The 18052-nt window shown below is 37.6% G+C and overlaps 2 protein-coding genes across 3 annotated transcripts; one reads left to right on the forward strand and one right to left on the reverse strand.

Moving 5' to 3' along the window:
• Positions 1-8575: 8575 nt before the first annotated feature.
• Positions 8576-12808, forward strand: LOC7465965 (uncharacterized). Of its 2 annotated transcripts, none has more exons than XM_024604604.2 (10): positions 8576-8698; positions 8840-9862; positions 10753-10837; positions 10949-11044; positions 11138-11290; positions 11422-11529; positions 11649-11768; positions 12091-12216; positions 12314-12397; positions 12496-12808. In XM_024604604.2, exons 2-10 carry the CDS (start codon positions 8886-8888, stop codon positions 12619-12621), a joined length of 1875 nt encoding a protein of 624 aa, XP_024460372.1. In that variant the 5' UTR covers positions 8576-8698; positions 8840-8885; the 3' UTR covers positions 12622-12808. The 2 variants fall into 2 exon arrangements, with proteins under 2 accessions (XP_024460372.1, XP_002309350.1); XM_002309314.4 differs by having other exon boundaries at positions 8853-9862.
• Positions 12809-13478: 670 nt separating this feature from the next.
• Positions 13479-18052, reverse strand: LOC7465964 (1-acyl-sn-glycerol-3-phosphate acyltransferase BAT2, chloroplastic). The gene is made up of 7 exons (XM_002308371.4): positions 17609-18052; positions 17457-17500; positions 16523-16595; positions 15448-15624; positions 14953-15359; positions 14687-14788; positions 13479-14018 (listed from the first exon to the last, which is right to left on the reverse strand). The coding sequence occupies exons 1-7, from the start codon at positions 17679-17681 to the stop codon at positions 13803-13805; spliced, it is 1092 nt and encodes a 363-aa protein (XP_002308407.2). The 5' UTR covers positions 17682-18052; the 3' UTR covers positions 13479-13802.

Below are 18052 nucleotides of genomic sequence, written 5' to 3' on the forward strand. Positions count from 1 at the left end.
ATGAACTTCTACAATGCTTAATGATTGCTGCAAGGAGAGGTTGTAAAACCTAGGAAACATGAACTGGAGAGGGGTTGCGGAGCCTAGCTAGGAATCGAACCAGAACCTAATGTTTCTCCCATCACACACCTTGAACCCGATATTGGATTGGAGGGAAGCGACTATGCTGTGATTTAAGAAAATTGCAGATACCATGCCACGCCAAATTGGAGATAAAGAATCTGTAAACACAGGAAGGCCATTTGTAAAATATGGCTGGTACTTTTATCAAGGTTCCAAAGCCATTTAAACATCATAGCCAGATTTTTGCTGTGAATAGAACCCATCCTAAGACCTCCAAGGGGCTTACTCTTAATTACCTTGTGCCAAGCAACCTTATAGATACCATGTGAATTTGAGGTGCCCTTCCAGAGAAAACAATGGTTGATGGAGGATATCCTGAAATGATCTCAAACCAGCGTAGGATCCTCTTGGCGTGCAGAAGAGAGGAATAATCATTTGACAGGAAAATCAGAGTGTCATCTGCATATTGCAGATGGGTTATGTGATGTCTTGGAGAAGTTTGCAAGCCTTTGAAGTAACTTGAATCCGATGCCCTGTTGAATAAAACTGTTAGCCCCTGAACTGCTATATCAAAGAGGAAAGGAGATGGGGGGCCCCTTTGCCTGAGATCCCTCTCTATACTGAATTCTCTATTAGGAGAGCCGTTAATCAAGATGGTCAATTTAGATGTGGACAAACATTCAAAAATCAGTTTCCTCCAATAAGAGCCAAAACCCATATAGCCCATGGTAGAATCAATATACTCCCACAAAATCGAGTCGAAGGGTTTATGAAAATCTACCTTTAGCAAAAACTCGTGGTCTTTCTTACTACGAATACCATAGACAACCTCATTTGCTATCATGAACCCATCTAGAATCTGACGCCCGGCAATGAAAGCAGACTGGTTTACACTTATCACATCTGGCAGAACGCTTCGGAGACTAGTGGACAAGAGTTTTGCCACTATTTTATATAACCCATTAATCAAACTAATTGGTTGAAATTGGGAGAATCTGCTCGGCCCCTTAGTCTTCGGGATCAAAGTCACAAAGGACGAACCGATCCTTTTAGGTAATTTACCTGTTCTAAAAAATTCCTTGACCATCACAAAGATGTCGGAGCTGATAAGATTCCATGCCTTTTTATAGAAGGAGAAGGTGAACCTGTTAGGACCGAGAGCTTTTGAACCGCCACAATCCTATATGGCTTACTTCACTTCCTCCAATGAAGGCATTCTTTCTAACCAAACTGATATTGCTTCTGAAATTTTAGAGAACCCTGAGCCTCCCATTTCAATTCTTCTGCATTGTGGCTTGGCAAACAAAGTTGAGAAGAAGTTGACAGCACCCTCTTTGATGTCATTTATAGAGACTAAAAATCTGTTGTTCTGCTATGGTTGCGACCATTCCTCAAACTTGCTGAAAGGTGGAAGAAATGGGTGTTTTTATCCCCCATTTTGTACCAGTTTTGGCGGGATTTCTGCCTTCAAATATCCTCAACCTTCCTGCTAACCTCCAAAAGCTCAGAGTTTAGATTCAAGTTTAGCTTTGTTTTTGCAGTCTCAGACAAGAGGCGCACCTCGCTTAAATCTTCGATGGTTGTGATGGAGTTCTGAATGTCTGCAAGTTTTGAATTTTGATTACCGAAGGTGGATTTGTTCTATTGTCTTAGTCTTTTCCCCAGAGTTTCTAATTTCTTTACCAATCTATAGTCACCTGGAAATTTCTTGCAGCTATCAGACCAGAAGATCTCAAAATCAGCTGAGAATGAAGGGTGTGACAACCAACAGTTTATGAAGCGGAAAGGCTTTCATCCCCAATCTACCTTTGGTGTCTGAAGAAGCAATTGACAGTGATCAGACACCCCCCTAGGGTAGCTACAAAGTGATAAGAATGGAAACTGAAGGTGGAACTCTGGAGATGCAAAGGTCGTGTCGATACAGCTCATGAAACCCCCCCTAAACCAAGTGAAACGGCTACCTTGCAGCTTGAATTCAATTAGAGCATAATTGGATAGGAAATTACGGAGAGCAGCTGACCCTGAATGATTAATATAGCCGTTACTTCTCTCATGAGCATGAAGAGTTTCGTTGAAATCACTTATCACCACCATTGGTAATTCAAAGGCAAACTTCAAAGTGGTGATGTCTTCCCACAGCTTAGCATGATCTTGCACAGAAGATGTAACATATACACCAACTACCATGTAGTTAAAGGAGGAATTAACATGTTTGTCGCATAGGCTGATCCATTGCCCCCCCCCCCCAAATTCTATGGAATTAACCTCAAAGATAGAGTTATCCCACATCATTATGATCCCTCCTAATTTGCCTACAGACTCTAGAAAAGCCCATTTAACAGTTACAATATTCCATAAATTTCTGATGAAGGAATCGCAGAAGTTATCTTTTTTTATTTTTAATAGAAAGCAGATATCAACATTACTGTTGAGCAACCTATTCCGGATGGAATATTGTTTGTTCAACATACCCAACCCACAACTATTCCAAGCACAAATATTCATAAATAGAGCAAAACCAAGACATATCAAAACTTAACAGGGTGAGGAACTTACAACTTATTAGCTGATGTCCACTCGTCTACTTCTCTGTCAATGTTCCCCCGAACTCCCTCTTCATACCCTATAAGATATTGGAAGATTCCCAAACCCAGAGCCGTTGCATCATGTAACATTTCCCGAGTCTCCTTTTCTCTATCAAAACCATCAGCTTGATTATTCTTGCAGGCTGTCTAGAACCGAACATTTCCTTACTTAATTCCTGAATTGAGGGAATCAGAAGAGACACCTTTCTCAGTAGTGTTAACTACACTACCATTAGCTTACAACAGTTTCAGTTTCCTTGTTTTGCTTTTAGCATTCCTGTTGTTTTCCTTGACTGCTTCTGAGGAGGCCTGCTGGCTGCACTAAGAGCTCAAAGGGGTTGGTAGATGAGCATGTGTATCACTGGTCTCTGTATCCATGGATGCATGATTAGAGGTAATATCTTCATGTTTATAGCAGGGGATGAGTCGTTGTCTTTTATAAATGTGTTTCTATAAGAGTCAGGTACAACATCTGATATGCCACTGTGAGCCAAAACATGTATATCTTTCTTCACTTTCTTCCCTTTTTCTGTATGTGTATTTAGGGCCAAGTCTTCTGGTTCATCTAAGCTTCTTCCTTTTTCTTTCCTTTAGTTCCATTTCCACTACTTCTTAGGGCTCTGCTAGGTCACGTATGAAATCAGAGAAGGAGTTCTACAATTTATATTCTGGTATAAATTCAAGGTTCTGGCTGTTTTGAAGGAGGGCCATGAAACCTGGGCTGAAGAAGTGTTAAGCCTTATTACACATGGGTTTATGGCCATATTGATTAGCCTTGTTCCTTTCACCTGGCCTATGATGCCTTTTTTTACAAGGCCTATTCCTGTAACTGAATATGCTGAGACATCTATGCTGCTATCACTGTCAGCTTCCTCTTGCGTGTTTTCCTTTAATTTGTTATCGTATGGCACTACAGAGGGCGGCGGATATGTAGCAGTGTGCAATTGTTGATCTTTCGTCTAGAGGTTATGTGTTTCCTTTGTTTTAGGAAAAAGGCAGGCGGTTTTTGAAATTGTGTCAGTATAATCTAAGTTGTTTGTTGGTCCAGTGTGCCCTTGACAGAGGATGAGAGAGAAATCACTCTCCATATCCGCCTTCTATTACTCTGTTAAAGTAATATCCATTGCATAATGGTCACCGCCAGGGTTAGTAATCTTTGTGCCTGCTGTCGTAACCTCATCTGAAGCTGGAAATTTGCTACATGACTTTTCATCTAATGTTTGAATGCCTGTTGCATCCATTGAATGTTTGATTGTAGACAATAGTGGACTAAAATCTGGTTTCATTTCCATGGTTGAGATTTCAAACTCCTCGCCATATAGAACCAGCAAGATGGTTAAGGTTGTGCTCAACAACACTTTTACTCTCGTGAGAGATCCTTGGCTCACGCTGGTGATGTCGTATCCAACCATCTTCCCTGCTTTCTCAATAATAGATTCAATACATCTGCGATTCCATCCTATCAAAGGTAATCCTAGTATAGACACCCACACAAATCTGTCTATAGCTTTAGCCCCCTTTTCCATGGTTTTAGATGAGAGAATGATGTTTCCAATGCAGAGGATCCATTTACCAGCTCTTTCTCCATAGATTCTCTATTTGTAAAGGTGATAACTGCTTGGCTTGCTCCCAGAAAATGAAAGCCAACTGTCTACTTGACATTTTTTAGAACCATATACTCAAGGTGAGCATAGTCCATGTCTGTGGCTATGAATCCCACTAAACTTCTCAGAAGCCATTCCTTGTCATCGGGGATAGACTCATACACCACCGTCTTCTTTAGATGCTTTGTGACAGAGAGAGCTTCAACAAATGTCTGAATGTCCCTGAAGGTGAGTTTGGGCATGGTTTTTTATTATGGTTTTATAACAAGGTCTGGTTTTTTTTCATCTGGAGGTTTTTGAAATCTGACTGGGTTTGCACGAATTTTGTATGAATCAAACCAACAAGGTTCAAGCTGTCATAAATTTCTGGTTCTTTTAAAATGGAGAGGAAGGAAACAAAACCAAACCGTCTCCCTCGTGATGTTTTTTTCCCGGAGAAAAAAAGATTGGTAACAGGACCAATCTTTAAAAATGTCTTTTTGAGGTCATGGTAATCTAACCATGATGGGAAACGTTCAAAAAAGAACTTAGAAAGGGCAAAGGTCGGGAAGGTTGTGTTAGAAGGATGCTTGTTGTTCTGGACGTTTCTTGTGTGGTGCACAGGTCTCGGTAGGCTTAGTGTAACAGGGACAATGGAAGGTCATTGTAGGTGTTTAGGAGGGGGAGGGTGAGGATCTGTGAGCTTGAAGGTTGTGTTTGCAGGTGTCTGAGAGGCTAGATTATTCAGGTGAGGTTTGAATAACGTTGCTAGGGTCTGGTTTGCAGGGGTGAGCGAATGCTTTTTGGTTGGGAGCATGTTGAAGGCTGGTTGGGCTTTTCTATTTTGCGGCCTCAATCAAGATCTCATGGATGTCGTATGTATGTATTCTATATATTTGGGCTTTTTGACTACTTTTCATAGTTGGTGGACATTCTCAAATACTTGAATTCTCATTATCTTTCTATACTTGCTTCTATTGTAGGGTGTGATCCAACTTAAAAAAAAAAAAACTCTACTTTAACTCAAATTGGAACTGGAATGGATGACTTTTGTTGCCTTGAGCATAAAGACTTAACACTCTTGTATTTATGACATTTCATTCAAATTGGATCTTTGTCATTAAACAATTAGCAACCTAGCCATTATTGACTCTCATCACTGCCATTTTTTGGCGCACCATCAATTATTGTTGTGTGTGGTCCCGCACCATGTGATGGGGGGACCACCACATTAATCAAGAAGAGAGACAATTGGCTGCCTCTTTAATTTAAATGTGTCTACCACTGTAGAAGGCAGACGAGAGAGAGAGGAAGAATAGAATTAAAAGAGAGCAAAAACAGAGGAGAAAAACGTGAGAAAGAAAGAAGAGGAGGCAGCAGAGCAGTCTGTCTTCTTTCTTCGATTTCCAGTTCGTTCACCGTTGGATCGGGCTGAGATTTGGATACTCAGGTATCTCAAAGGTACTTCTAGTTTCAGCTTATGTTTTGGTAATGATAAACCTGTGTTGGATGGATACACAGATGCAAATATGGCTGGTGATGTTGATTCTAGAAAGTCCACATCAGGACACTTGATGAAGTTTGCAGGGGGAGCAGTCTCATGGCAGTCAAGGCTGCAAAAATGTGTTGTATTATCCACTATAGAGGTTGAATATATTGCTCTTACTGAAGGGGGCAAAGAGTTGTTATGGATGAAGAAGTTCTTACATAAACTTGGCCTAGTTCAAGAGAACTTTGTGTTGCACTGTGATAGTCAAAGTGCAATCCATCTCAGTAAGCATCCTACTTTTCACTCTCGATCAAAGCACATTGAGGTTAGATATCAATGGATTCGAGATGCTATGAAGATGAAGTCATTTGTTGTTGAAAAGATCCATACTGATAACAATATGTCAGACATGATGACCAAACCTCTATCGAGAGAGAAGTTTGAGTTTTGCAGAAGGGAAGCAGGCTTGTCAGAGCCTCCTAAATTGAAGCTTACATGTTGATTGCTAGTATAGCGAATTCCTCACATGGTGCGTGAGGGGGAGATTTGTTGTGTGTGGTCCCGCACCATGTGATGGGGGGACCACCACATTAATCAAGAAGAGAGGCAGCTGGCTGCCTCTTTAATTTAAATGTGTCTGCCACTGTAGAAGGCAGACGAGAGAGAGGAAGAACATAATTAAAAGAGAGCAAAAACAGAGGAGAAAAACGTGAGAAAGAAAGAAGAGGAGGCAGCAGAGCAGTCTGTCTTCTTTCTTCTATTTCCAGTTCATTCACCGTTGGAACGGGCTGAGATTTGGACAGCAGCTTCTAGACACGTTACTCTTCATTCTGAACGGTTGGATTGAAGATTGGTGGTGTGAAAGCTGGTCGTTTTGACAGAAAACGGGGTTGTCAGTGTTGTGAGCTTTTCTCTAACATTACTCTCTTTAATCTTGTTGTATTCCAAGAATAGGTTGTTCTTGATGATATATATGTTGTAGCCCTTAGTTGAATCTGAGGAAGAACTATTGTGAACCCATTATTTGTGATAGTGGAAGTTTTTAGGTGGACTACAGTCTCGTGGTTTTTCCCGCATTGGGTTTTCCACGTAAAAATTTTGGCGTTGATTTGTGTGATTGTTGCATTATATTTGTTCATTGTTTGATTTTGTTTTTTACTGCACAAAGAGGGAAAAGGATTGGGACTTGTGAATTGTGAATTGTATTCCGCTGAATTGATCCGGTTAGTTGTCCCTAGTTTTCCCAACAGTTATAATCCAAATAGATTTGACTGCTGCATTTCTACTCTTTGTTTTTCATTTTTTTAATGTTTCTGCAACAAATCATAATTCCAGTTGCCCACTAACACTCCCAAATAAACACACGCTGTTATTTCCATTTTCTTTCAGTATATTGACAAATATATACATAACTCTGGTTCAGAAGGGCAGTAACAGCATGTGTGCTCCATTGTATGCTCTGTTTCTCAAGCAAATTCTGTTCTTACCTGTTAACATAAATATATCCGAAGTCCAGACACGTTTTGTGTTCCACTCATCACTTTCATTTCTTTGATGCACATACTGGTGTTCCTTCCGTCCAGAATGTTTTTTCGCTAATTATTCATAGTCATTCTCTTTAATCTTCCATTAATATCTCCCTTTATCTTGTGATTCAGGGGGACAAACATGCAACCAATGTGGCAAGAAATCTGCAAGCCCACAACCTATTCAATGGAAAGAAGAGAGTTCTTTGCTTTGTTGCTAAGGCTTGCAAGCATGTTTGCTCATGCCCACTTCATCTACCTACTTTGTTATTAAGATATTTATGCTGAAGGGCTATTACTTTTGTTTGGAGATGAAGGACTCTGTGGCATGCTCTGAAATCTCCTTTGCTGACTGTTTTGAATCAACTTTTTCATACGTTTAATAATACTTTCTGATGCTTTTCCTTTTTTACTTTGTGTGGTTCTTATCTATTGATTGAAATTGCCATCTTTATTTAGTTTCTGATACCATTTGCTGTTACAGGAAACAATTTTATTATCCGCCGTGTTCATATCTTCCCAGGGAAACTAAACTTAAAACCCCGCAGGGGAACGCGAGTTTAAGTGTCTGTTTGAGAGTATAATTGTACTTATTTTTTAAAATGTTTTTCATTTTAAAATATATTAAAATAATATTTTTTATTTTTAAAAAATTATTTTTGACATCAGCGCACAATCCAAAATGTATAAAAAAAATTAATTTTTAATAAAAATAAAAAATTAAATTTTTTGAAAATATAGATTAGTCCCCATTTACAAAAACAAATTAAAAAACAAACAAGGCCATAAAAATTGTTAAAATAAGCAGTGACTCATTCTCTATTTTAAAATATTATGCAAGGACCAAAAAGGAGCAAGAAAAAGGTTAGGAGGTTGGTAAGTGACCGGTGGTTGCTTATTTTTTAGGAGTTTAATTACGTTTTTTTTTAAATAATTTTTATTTAAAAATAATATTTTTTTATTTTTAAAAAATATTTTTAATATCAATACATTAAAATAATTTTAAAATATAAAAAAATTAAATTAAATTAAAAAATAATTTTTTAAAAATAATTTAGAAACACAAAAACAATCTTTATTTATATTTGTTCTGATTGGATAATATTTTTATAAAATTTTAATTATTTTATTTTAAATTAAAATTTTAATTATTTTATTTTAAATTAAAAATTTTTATGATTTTAAATCATTTTAATATATAAAAATAAAAAATTATTATATATATTTTTAAATTAAAAACGCTTAAAAAAACCGCTTTTACTTCACCGTACAACCATCCCCCATTTAAATTAAATACAAATAAATAATAATAATAATAATAATAATAATAATAACAATAATAACCTCGTATAAATAACGGAACATTCAGAAATCCCCAGCCGATCAGTTTTCTTTTATTCTTTTCTTTTTCAAATCTCGGTTTCTCAAATTGTGGAAACGGAAAAATCGAAGGTACGTTATCTCTGTTTTTGTTTTTTTAACCCCTCTCTCAGTTCCTTCAAATTCTTGTTTCTATCGATCTTTGCTAAACCAATTTTCGAATTCAAGACAGAAATATGTAGCTGATTCTTATGTTTCCTGTTGTTGTTGTAGATTTGAGTTGCAGGTTGGTTAGTTTGTTAAAAAGAAAAAATCGAGGATGTTAGAGCAGTTGTTAATATTTACTAGAGGAGGTCTGATTTTATGGACATGTAAAGAGCTCGGAAATGCATTAAAGGGATCGCCCATTGATACTTTGATTCGATCTTGTCTGTTGGAAGAACGATCCGGTACAGCATCCTACAATTACGATGCCCCTGGCGCCTCTTACACCCTTAAATGGACTTTCCATAACGACCTTGGCCTCGTTTTTGTCGCTGTGTATCAGCGAATTCTTCATTTGTTGTACGTGGATGAGTTGTTGGCGATGGTCAAGCATGAGTTTTCCCAGATTTATGATCCCAAACGTGTGGAGTATTTTGATTTTGATGAGACTTTTAGGCAGCTTAGGAAGGAAGCGGAGGCAAGGGCAGAAGAGTTGAGGAAAGTGAAGCCTGTGGGGAAGGGCGTGAATGATGGGAGGAAGCTGGTGATGAAAAAGGGTAGTGGGTTTGGTGGAGGGAATAAAAAAAATAAGAGTGAGGCGAATGAGGGTGGTAATGGTGATGATGGGAAAGGGAGGAAATTGGAGAATGGACACTCCAATGGGAATCATAATGCTGTTGTTGTTGAAGGTAATAGAGGGATGGGTCTCGCGAATGGTAAAGAAAATGCGAGTTCCAATAATGAGGCTTTTGATGTCACTAAACTTCAGAAGCTGAAAAGTAAAGGTGGGAAAAAAACTTCTGATACTAGTGTTGTTAGCAAGGGTTCCAACGTGGACCCAAAGAAAAAGGTAACAAAGAAGAATAGAGTTTGGGATGATTCACCTAAAGATGCGAAATTGGATTTTACGGATCATGTGGAGGGGAATGGGAATGAGAATATAGAAGTTGTGGCAGCTGATCAAGGTGAAAGCATGATGGACAAAGAAGAGATTGTCAGCAGTGACAGCGAAGATGAAGAAGATGAGGAAGTCAGTAAGGACAGCAAGCCTGATGCTAAGAAGAAGGGATGGTTTTCATCCATGTTCCAGAGGTAAATCATTGCATCATAATTCTTAGATTGTTATATATTTCTTTGATTACTAGTTCATTACCTCGAGTATCATTAAGGTACTGGATATAGAGTATCTCTTCAAGGTCTAGGTTCTTAACAAACAGTATGCTGCATCTAATCACTTTCACTCGTGCTTCTGGGATTGGTGTTGAAACCATGTTTTTCCTTTTGAGTTTCAAAGCCACTATTTCCTTTCTTCGTGAATAGTGGGTTTCACATGGTGGCATCTGAGGCAATTGCGTATCAATGTGCTTTCTAATGTTAAAGACACTGGCAATAACTATTATCGTTTGTTTTTGGAATGTAAAGTTAGTTTTTGGGACTATCAATTAAGCTTCAGTAGGTCCCTTAGAGTTCTCTGGCATATCCATGATGTAGAAAAGCTCAATCTTATTCTATCCTTTAATGAAGCAAGGAATTTATCGTGTCATATGACTCACAGCACATACCAAACTGTTCTATTTACTATAATTTAACATCTTGTTAGAAGTTTATTCCATGAGATTGATATGTATTGTGAGACTCGGTATACTGGAGTGATGGCTTGCCTAGTTGGCTTGTTGTTCCTTCACCATGACTGCATACTTCCACAGTTGTTTATGTTGTCTCTCCTGCATTATGAGATGCCCAACAAACTTGGTGCGTGAATCTTAAGACAGAATGTGGGAGGCTACCATTAGATATGCATGGTTTGACTTTGTCAACCTGTTTGTTGGCATGTGTATTGTGCATAAAAGTCCTTTCTTAAGAGAATTTTTGGAAGCATTTCTCCTTCTCAAATCAACCAAAGTTGAATCTGAGAGCTTGGACTAGGCTTTTCTTCCTTGTATGATCCTTACATTGCTTTTCTTATGCTTTCCTTGGCTCAGTATTGCTGGTAAGGCAAACCTGGAGAAGGCAGACCTGGAGCCAGCATTGAAAGCTCTCAAGGATAGGCTCATGACCAAGAATGTGGTACGTTATTGTATTTGCTAAATATTCTGTTTGTGAATCTGTTCTCTGCCAATCATACTTTTCTATCTTACCTCACATTCTTATGGAGTTACTGTCCTTTGGCAATTTCAGGCTGAGGAGATAGCAGAGAAGCTTTGTGAATCAGTTGCAGCTAGTCTTGAAGGTAAAAAGCTGTCATCTTTCACAAGGATATCTTCAACAGTGCAGGTTTGTTGCATCAAGACATTGAGTTTCTTCATTTTCCATCTTTTCTGTTTGACTTAGGAATAAGTAATAGCTCATCTGGTATTATGGCTACAGGCAGCTATGGAAGAAGCACTTGTTCGTATTTTAACTCCTAGGCGTTCTATCGACATATTAAGAGATGTACATGCTGCAACGGAACAGAGGAAACCATATGTTGTTGTTTTTGTTGGTGTCAATGGGGTTGGAAAGTCCACAAATCTGGCTAAGGTGAAGCTGAAGCTCTTATGGTTGTAATTATTATTGAAGAATTATCATCGAGGCATGCTTCCTTATTGGGTAGGCTGTTTTTTCATGTCACTTCCTTATTGGGTAGGCTGTTTTTCATGTCACAACTGCAGGTTGCATACTGGCTTCTGCAACATAAGGTCAGTGTTATGATGGCTGCTTGTGATACATTTAGGTCAGGAGCTGTTGAGCAGCTGAGGACTCATGCACGCAGACTTCAGGTACTGAATTGATATCACATATTAATATTGATGATGTTATCTGGCCTCTTTATCCAGTGTTTGTTTCTGGGATTCATACCTGTAAGGAAACTTGATGTGATACTTTTTTCCCTGGTTAGATCCCTATATTTGAAAAGGGCTATGAGAAAGATCCAGCGGTTGTGGCAAAGGAAGCAATTCAGGAGGCCACACGCAATGGTTCTGATGTTGTTCTTGTTGATACTGCTGGTCGAATGCAGGTGCTTTTATGAACTAATGCTTTATCACTGAGATTGAGTTGTACCATCTGCTATAATATAAATTATGGTATTGTTTGATTTCCTTTTTTGTCATTTTTGCGAAGGAAGAATTGTGCTAACTTTTTTTTTCTTGTAAAAGCATTTATAACTATAAAATGCTAAATTCAATACATGATGAGATAAATGGAATAGAAGAACTCAATAGGATCCCTGTTTTAACAACAAATCTTAATAACCCCAATGCACTAGGCAATGTTTTTACCTCATGTGCTTATCTGTTTGCTTTCATTTTCTTTTTCTAATTCTATGTCATGTACTTCAGGACAATGAACCATTAATGAGAGCTCTCTCAAAGCTAATTTACCTCAACAATCCTGATCTGGTCTTGTTTGTTGGAGAGGCCTTGGTTGGAAATGATGCTGTTGATCAGCTATCAAAGTTCAATCAGGTTCAGTTCTTATATCCTGGTTTTTATTGTGTTATTTATTTTTCTTGCATCTGTATTCAGATTATCGAGCAACATTCCTTGCTCTTTTTCTTTGCAGAAATTAGCCGACCTGTCTACTTCACCCAATCCTAGATTAATTGATGGGATTTTGCTCACCAAGTTTGACACCATTGATGACAAGGTAAGAGTTACAAAAAGCAGTCGGATTTTGTCTTCTTTCTAGCTATTTGTTTTATTTACCATCCAAATCTTGTGTGCAATTTTCTTTGATGGGTGCAGGTTGGAGCTGCATTGTCGATGGTATACATCTCCGGCTCACCGGTCATGTTTGTTGGCTGTGGTCAATCTTACACAGATCTCAAGAAGCTGAATGTGAAAGCTATTGTCAAGACACTCCTTAAATGAGCGCGTTCCTCCTTTGATGAATGTTTGTGGAGCGAATGCTGTTCCCTCTCAGTTTGCTCTTGGTCCTGTTGTGAATGATTAACTTGCTGCCAAACTTCTGTATTTGTCGTGTTTTTCAGTTTGTTGTTGGGGTGAATCAGTCCCTTGAGGCTGTATTTTATGCTAATTATTACCATCTTGTTCCTTCGCTTTGCTGTTGTGTTCAATTTCTCTCTCGGAAGCACGCCTACACATGCATGCACTCCGATCACCGGTTTTTCTTCTCTCTCCCTTTTTTTTTTCTTTCTATGAACTCCTCACGAAAGAATTTAATAAATATATAATTTCTATAAAGCCAGTATCATTGAGAATCTGGAAATCTTAACAATGTAATATGCAGCATTTAGTATACCTGAGAGATTAAATGTATCAAATCTATTATTATGTTATCTAAATTAAAATTATAAAAACGTACTTTAATTTTAAATTCTTATAACAAATATTCAATTTCTTTTTTCTAATAATATAACATTTATATGTAAACTTTTCTACTCAATTTTTATTAATGTAATCAATAAATTTTTTGATGATGAAAGATGGTCCATCCCGCACTGCTGGGAATCAAACGAGTATACTAGAACCAGTACAATTTATTAGTCCTCAAGTTCGTAATAAACCCAACCCGATTTCTAATACATCTAGAACCAGTACAATTTATTAGTCCTCAAGTTCTTTTCCATTCTGGAACATTGAAAGCAAGCATGCTGTTTCAAAATTTTATGGACAAGTAATTCCCAAAAATAAACAGTTTTCCAACTTTTCTATGTCTGAAGAAATTTTGAGAAGATGATCTAAGTCATTTGTTTTCCACGTCTCAGTAAGGAAAAAAACATTCGGTCAATAACTCATAGAGCTTTAAGAACCCAAACACAATGTGTATTAGTTTCTACAAGATTTGCTATCTACAGCAGGGTAATCCCATCAGTTGATCATGAGTTATTAAAATCCCCCTTGTTGCAAGTCAGAGACTAATACTATCTTGTATATTTTATTTTCTTAATTATCTCTTCAGATTCAGCTGTAATTCAGTTGCCTCGCTTCGACGGGATTCAGCCATCTCCGCAACTTCAGGTTTCATTCCTTTATGCCAAGCATGATAGAATTTCAAGCGAACCAGAAAGTCTGCAGTAATAGAAGATTTCTCAGCCTTGATGTTGTAGTGCGTCTGCAATTGCACTTCTAGCTTCATTGCACAATACTGCAGCATCACTCCCTTCTATGGGTTTATGAATAATAACTTTTACAGACCCTGGATTCAATATACCCTCCAATCCTGTGGGCATGATTTTCCCCGTTCCAATCAGGGTAATAGGTACCACTGGCACTCCAACTTTTGCAGCAACACTGAAGGCACCTTTCTGCATATTATCAGCAACAGAAAACCATGAATAATAGAAAACAAATCAGTTCTTTTATTCATCCAGAACCGTTAAAACAATCATTCAGAGGAAAAAGGATATTAAAAACTTGAGGCGCACAATATAGAAGGGAGGGGGGATGGAAGGGTAGTAGAAAGGTGTAACGTATCCTATTGGACCAAGCTATATTAACTCTTCAAGCGGTTTGAGAATATAGGAATTAAAGCTGCATTCGAGTATGGAATTATTGGCCTTCCCATGTTACTCTTGATAACCATAGTGTAATCCAGAAACAGAGAAAGTATACAACACTCCATCTCTGGGTATCAGTTTCTCAAACAGCAAAGATGATGACACCTAAGGAAATTAAGAAGCAGAAATGCAGCTAAAAAGCTTCTAATGTGGGTTAAAGTGCATTGGTAACCCATGCACATTAGATATACAAAAGCACAGATATACTTGTAAAGCCGTATTAACGTGTCAATACTCCACTAAAAGTTTCAAAGTCTATGATCCAACCAGCTGAGCCAAAGGTTAAAGAGCCAAGTTCATTTCTTCTTGATTCTCAACAACCAAAAACTGCTCTAATGGTTTCTCAATCTTTTGAAATGGAAGAAGTTAAATCAAATCAGCCAACAAGAATAATAAAAATTATAACATGATCTCACCTTGAAAGCACATAATTTTCCATCTTTACTCCGTGTTCCCTCTGGGAAGAAAAAGACAGAGGACCCCTTCTTGAGTAGATCCATGCAACGCTTGAGACATTCCTGTATAAACATAGCCATCGGAACTTCAAATCTATGTTCAACAGTGACAACACTAATTCACCAAGAACAAAAGAAAGAAAATAAGATGACTGTAAGTTGTCACCTAGCCCTGAAAGAACACAGCAGCATAAATACTAATAACAACAGAGAAAAGAAACTGCTACCATTTGGCTTCTACTGTCCATGCGCTTCAAGGGAATGACACCCAACATAAGCATAGCCCACCCAATAATGGGAAATAGAAATATCCCAGTCTTACTGATGAACTTGAAGCTTCTGCCAAGAGTAAGAAGAGTATATATGTCGAGAAAACTCTGGTGGTTCGAAACATATACAGCAGGAACATCTGGAGGGGGTAGATTTTCCAATCTCTCATACTCAATTTTAAAAAATGGAGCAACAGTCAGTGATGCCCAAATTTTGGCAATGGAAAATTGAGCTTTTCTTCGGTATTGATCAAATAAGAGCACGAACGGATGTTGTGCTATCATCAGCACAATAAGGAAAATGGCAGCAATAGCAGTAACAACATAAAAGCCTATTCCTCTAACTTTTGACCCAAAGGTAATATCTGCACTTTAAACAAGTTAAAAAGAAAGATGTTTAGCATAAGGTTAAATATAAAACCGAGCAACTGACAAAAGGAATTCTTGAGAAACCTGATAATGGATAGGCAGAATCTGGGATCCCAGTTCCAGCAAGTTCCGATCTTACAACTACAGGTCTGGAAGCTTTAGCTTGTTTATGGACCATTGTTTGATTGAACTCCTGTAAATAATTATACCATGGTACACAGACATGTTTCCTTGGAATGCAGGATGCACCATTTAGAGTAGCTGTCAAAAAAAGTGCAAAACAAAAGGATTCATAAGCCTGACAACACAGGAGCAATTAATTACAAGAAAAATATTGGATTCATTTTTTTTTTAGTTTTCATTTTGTTATTTCTTACTAGTTTAGATCTGGAAAGGGTAAGATATGGCTATATTTTTCAGTATCCAGTAGCTTAATCTTTCTTACTAGCTAAATTCATCTTATTGCCAGCTTAAATGAGCTCAGAACTAAAATGATGCAATCTTTGGTTTTGGTTATTGTATTGTCTGCTATTTACCAAATTTGTCAAATTTTAAGAGCACATCAACCTGTAAAAGTGATTAATATAAAGATGCTGGTACCAGTTTCTAGGCATCTTTCTCTTGGATATTTAAAAAGACTTCCATGAGCAGAAACAATTTTTCTAAGAAAAAGATCTTCCTACCAGCAATAGATGGTCAATCATCAGCCGACTGCAGTAAGCAAGGTGGTCTGGGTCATGCAAGGGGGGTTACATCCCCCCTGCTCCACTTTTAAGCAAGATGTTTAATCGAAAAGACAGGAGCAGGTGTATTCATGGATACAAGAATCTAAAATAAAGCATGCCAATAATTCTTTTAAAAATTTTCATAGATGCAGTGAATGTACAAACGGCTATAACCCCACTAAATCAAAGTTTTAGGAAAGGGAATTCGGAGATAGCCCTATTCTTCAAGCCACGTTAAATGTTATAATGTTATCACTGAATTGTTGGAGTAGAGAGTTTCAATAGATATCCCAAGCATATTGAACAAGCAGTGAAAGAACTAGAGAAGATGAAGTCATATGTAAGCATCCAAATGAGACTAATTGAAATAAATAGTCATTTACTTGGAAAGACACATGTATACAGTAAGTTTAGACAGCTAGGAGGCTACTTACAGTTATATGAATTCCACAGTACAGCTTGTTTATATGTAGAGCACCCAACAAATGGTTCTTTACAAGCACGGAACTGCATTAAGGAAAACATACTAAATAAAGTCCAGAAACAAAGTTTTAACAGTGTGAAAGGGCAAAGGAACTTCTTCTAATACATAAACTCCATCTATGAAATTTAAATCAGCATACAGAAAGAAAGACAGGCTAAAGGCACAGATAGAGACAAGAGTGTGTAGAGTGAGAAGAAGCAGGTGGGGTTGCAAAATCCCAGAAGAAGAAATCTAAAATCATAATCTGCAAAAAAAAGATGAACTTTACTGATAAAACACCAAATCCCAAAATAGGGGAGCATACCAATATATCAAAAGTATGGAAAATAAGGAATGTAGGTGTACAAAGTGATAGGAGAATAATGCTTCAAATCTCTAGTTGATTAAACCCCAATTTGTAAGCCGTGGATGCATATGTAGCATACCATGAACACGACACTACTAAACATTGCGATAACACAATCCAAACCCCTTCAACTCACTGAACCATCTGGAACACTCTATAATCTAGCAGTCACAAAAAAACACAAGAAGCTACTAACGACAGTTCATACATGTTGAACTGAAGGCTAACAAATGACTGTGTCTTCGAAACAAAGCCAAGGCAAAATGTGAGGGGCGCAACCCCTTTGGTACAATTGAAAAGCTTAATCTATTTGACTGGCCCCAAAATCACAGTAATCAAGAACATGTATGTAAAAAAGTAGAAAATCATCAGACAAAAGAGAAGCAACAGCCAAAGCGTGTGGTTAGACCCATTTCAGCACAAGTAAATAGGAGCAAAGACATCTTATCACCGCATGAAAAATTAACCCCTAATAATATATAAGGCAATTGATTAATTAAACAAACACATAAAAGAAGAAGAAAGTGGAGAGAAATACCTGCAACAGAGACGGTGGAGAAATATTGCTCGATCGTTTATACCCTGCAGAGATTTGACAAATTGAACCAAAATTATTATTATTATTTAATAATAATAATAATATAGATAGATAAATGCAAGTAAGAGAAATAAAGAGAGATGGATGCATACGGAGACGAAGGGGGCAATGGAAAGGGTGAGATAGAGAAGCAACCATTTCCATTGTATTATTATTGTTTAACATTACTACCCAATCACTCTGATTTGATTTCTTCACCTTCGCCCTCTCTCTTTTGGGTTCTTTTGGGTTTAGTGGATTCGGATTTGGAGGGAAGAGGCAAAACTAAGTGAAGGTCTTTTATTGCCAGTTTCGAGGTAGATAGGGACTGTTCTTTATCCTCGTCTTCCTTTCTTTTACAGCAGCAGATTAGTCTCCCTCCAACCTCCTTTATTCCTCTACTGTTTTTTTTGGTCCAACAAATTTCTCACCGTCGGTTTTCGCGATTGAATCTATAGAAATTCTTAATTTCAAAAGTAAATGATTAAGAAAAGCTATAAATATTATTTTAGTATATAAAATAAATTACATCCACAACTTCACTGCCAGGATAGAAG

This window comes from Populus trichocarpa, chromosome 6, assembly GCF_000002775.5.
Source record: "Populus trichocarpa isolate Nisqually-1 chromosome 6, P.trichocarpa_v4.1, whole genome shotgun sequence".
NCBI lineage: Eukaryota > Viridiplantae > Streptophyta > Magnoliopsida > Malpighiales > Salicaceae > Populus > Populus trichocarpa.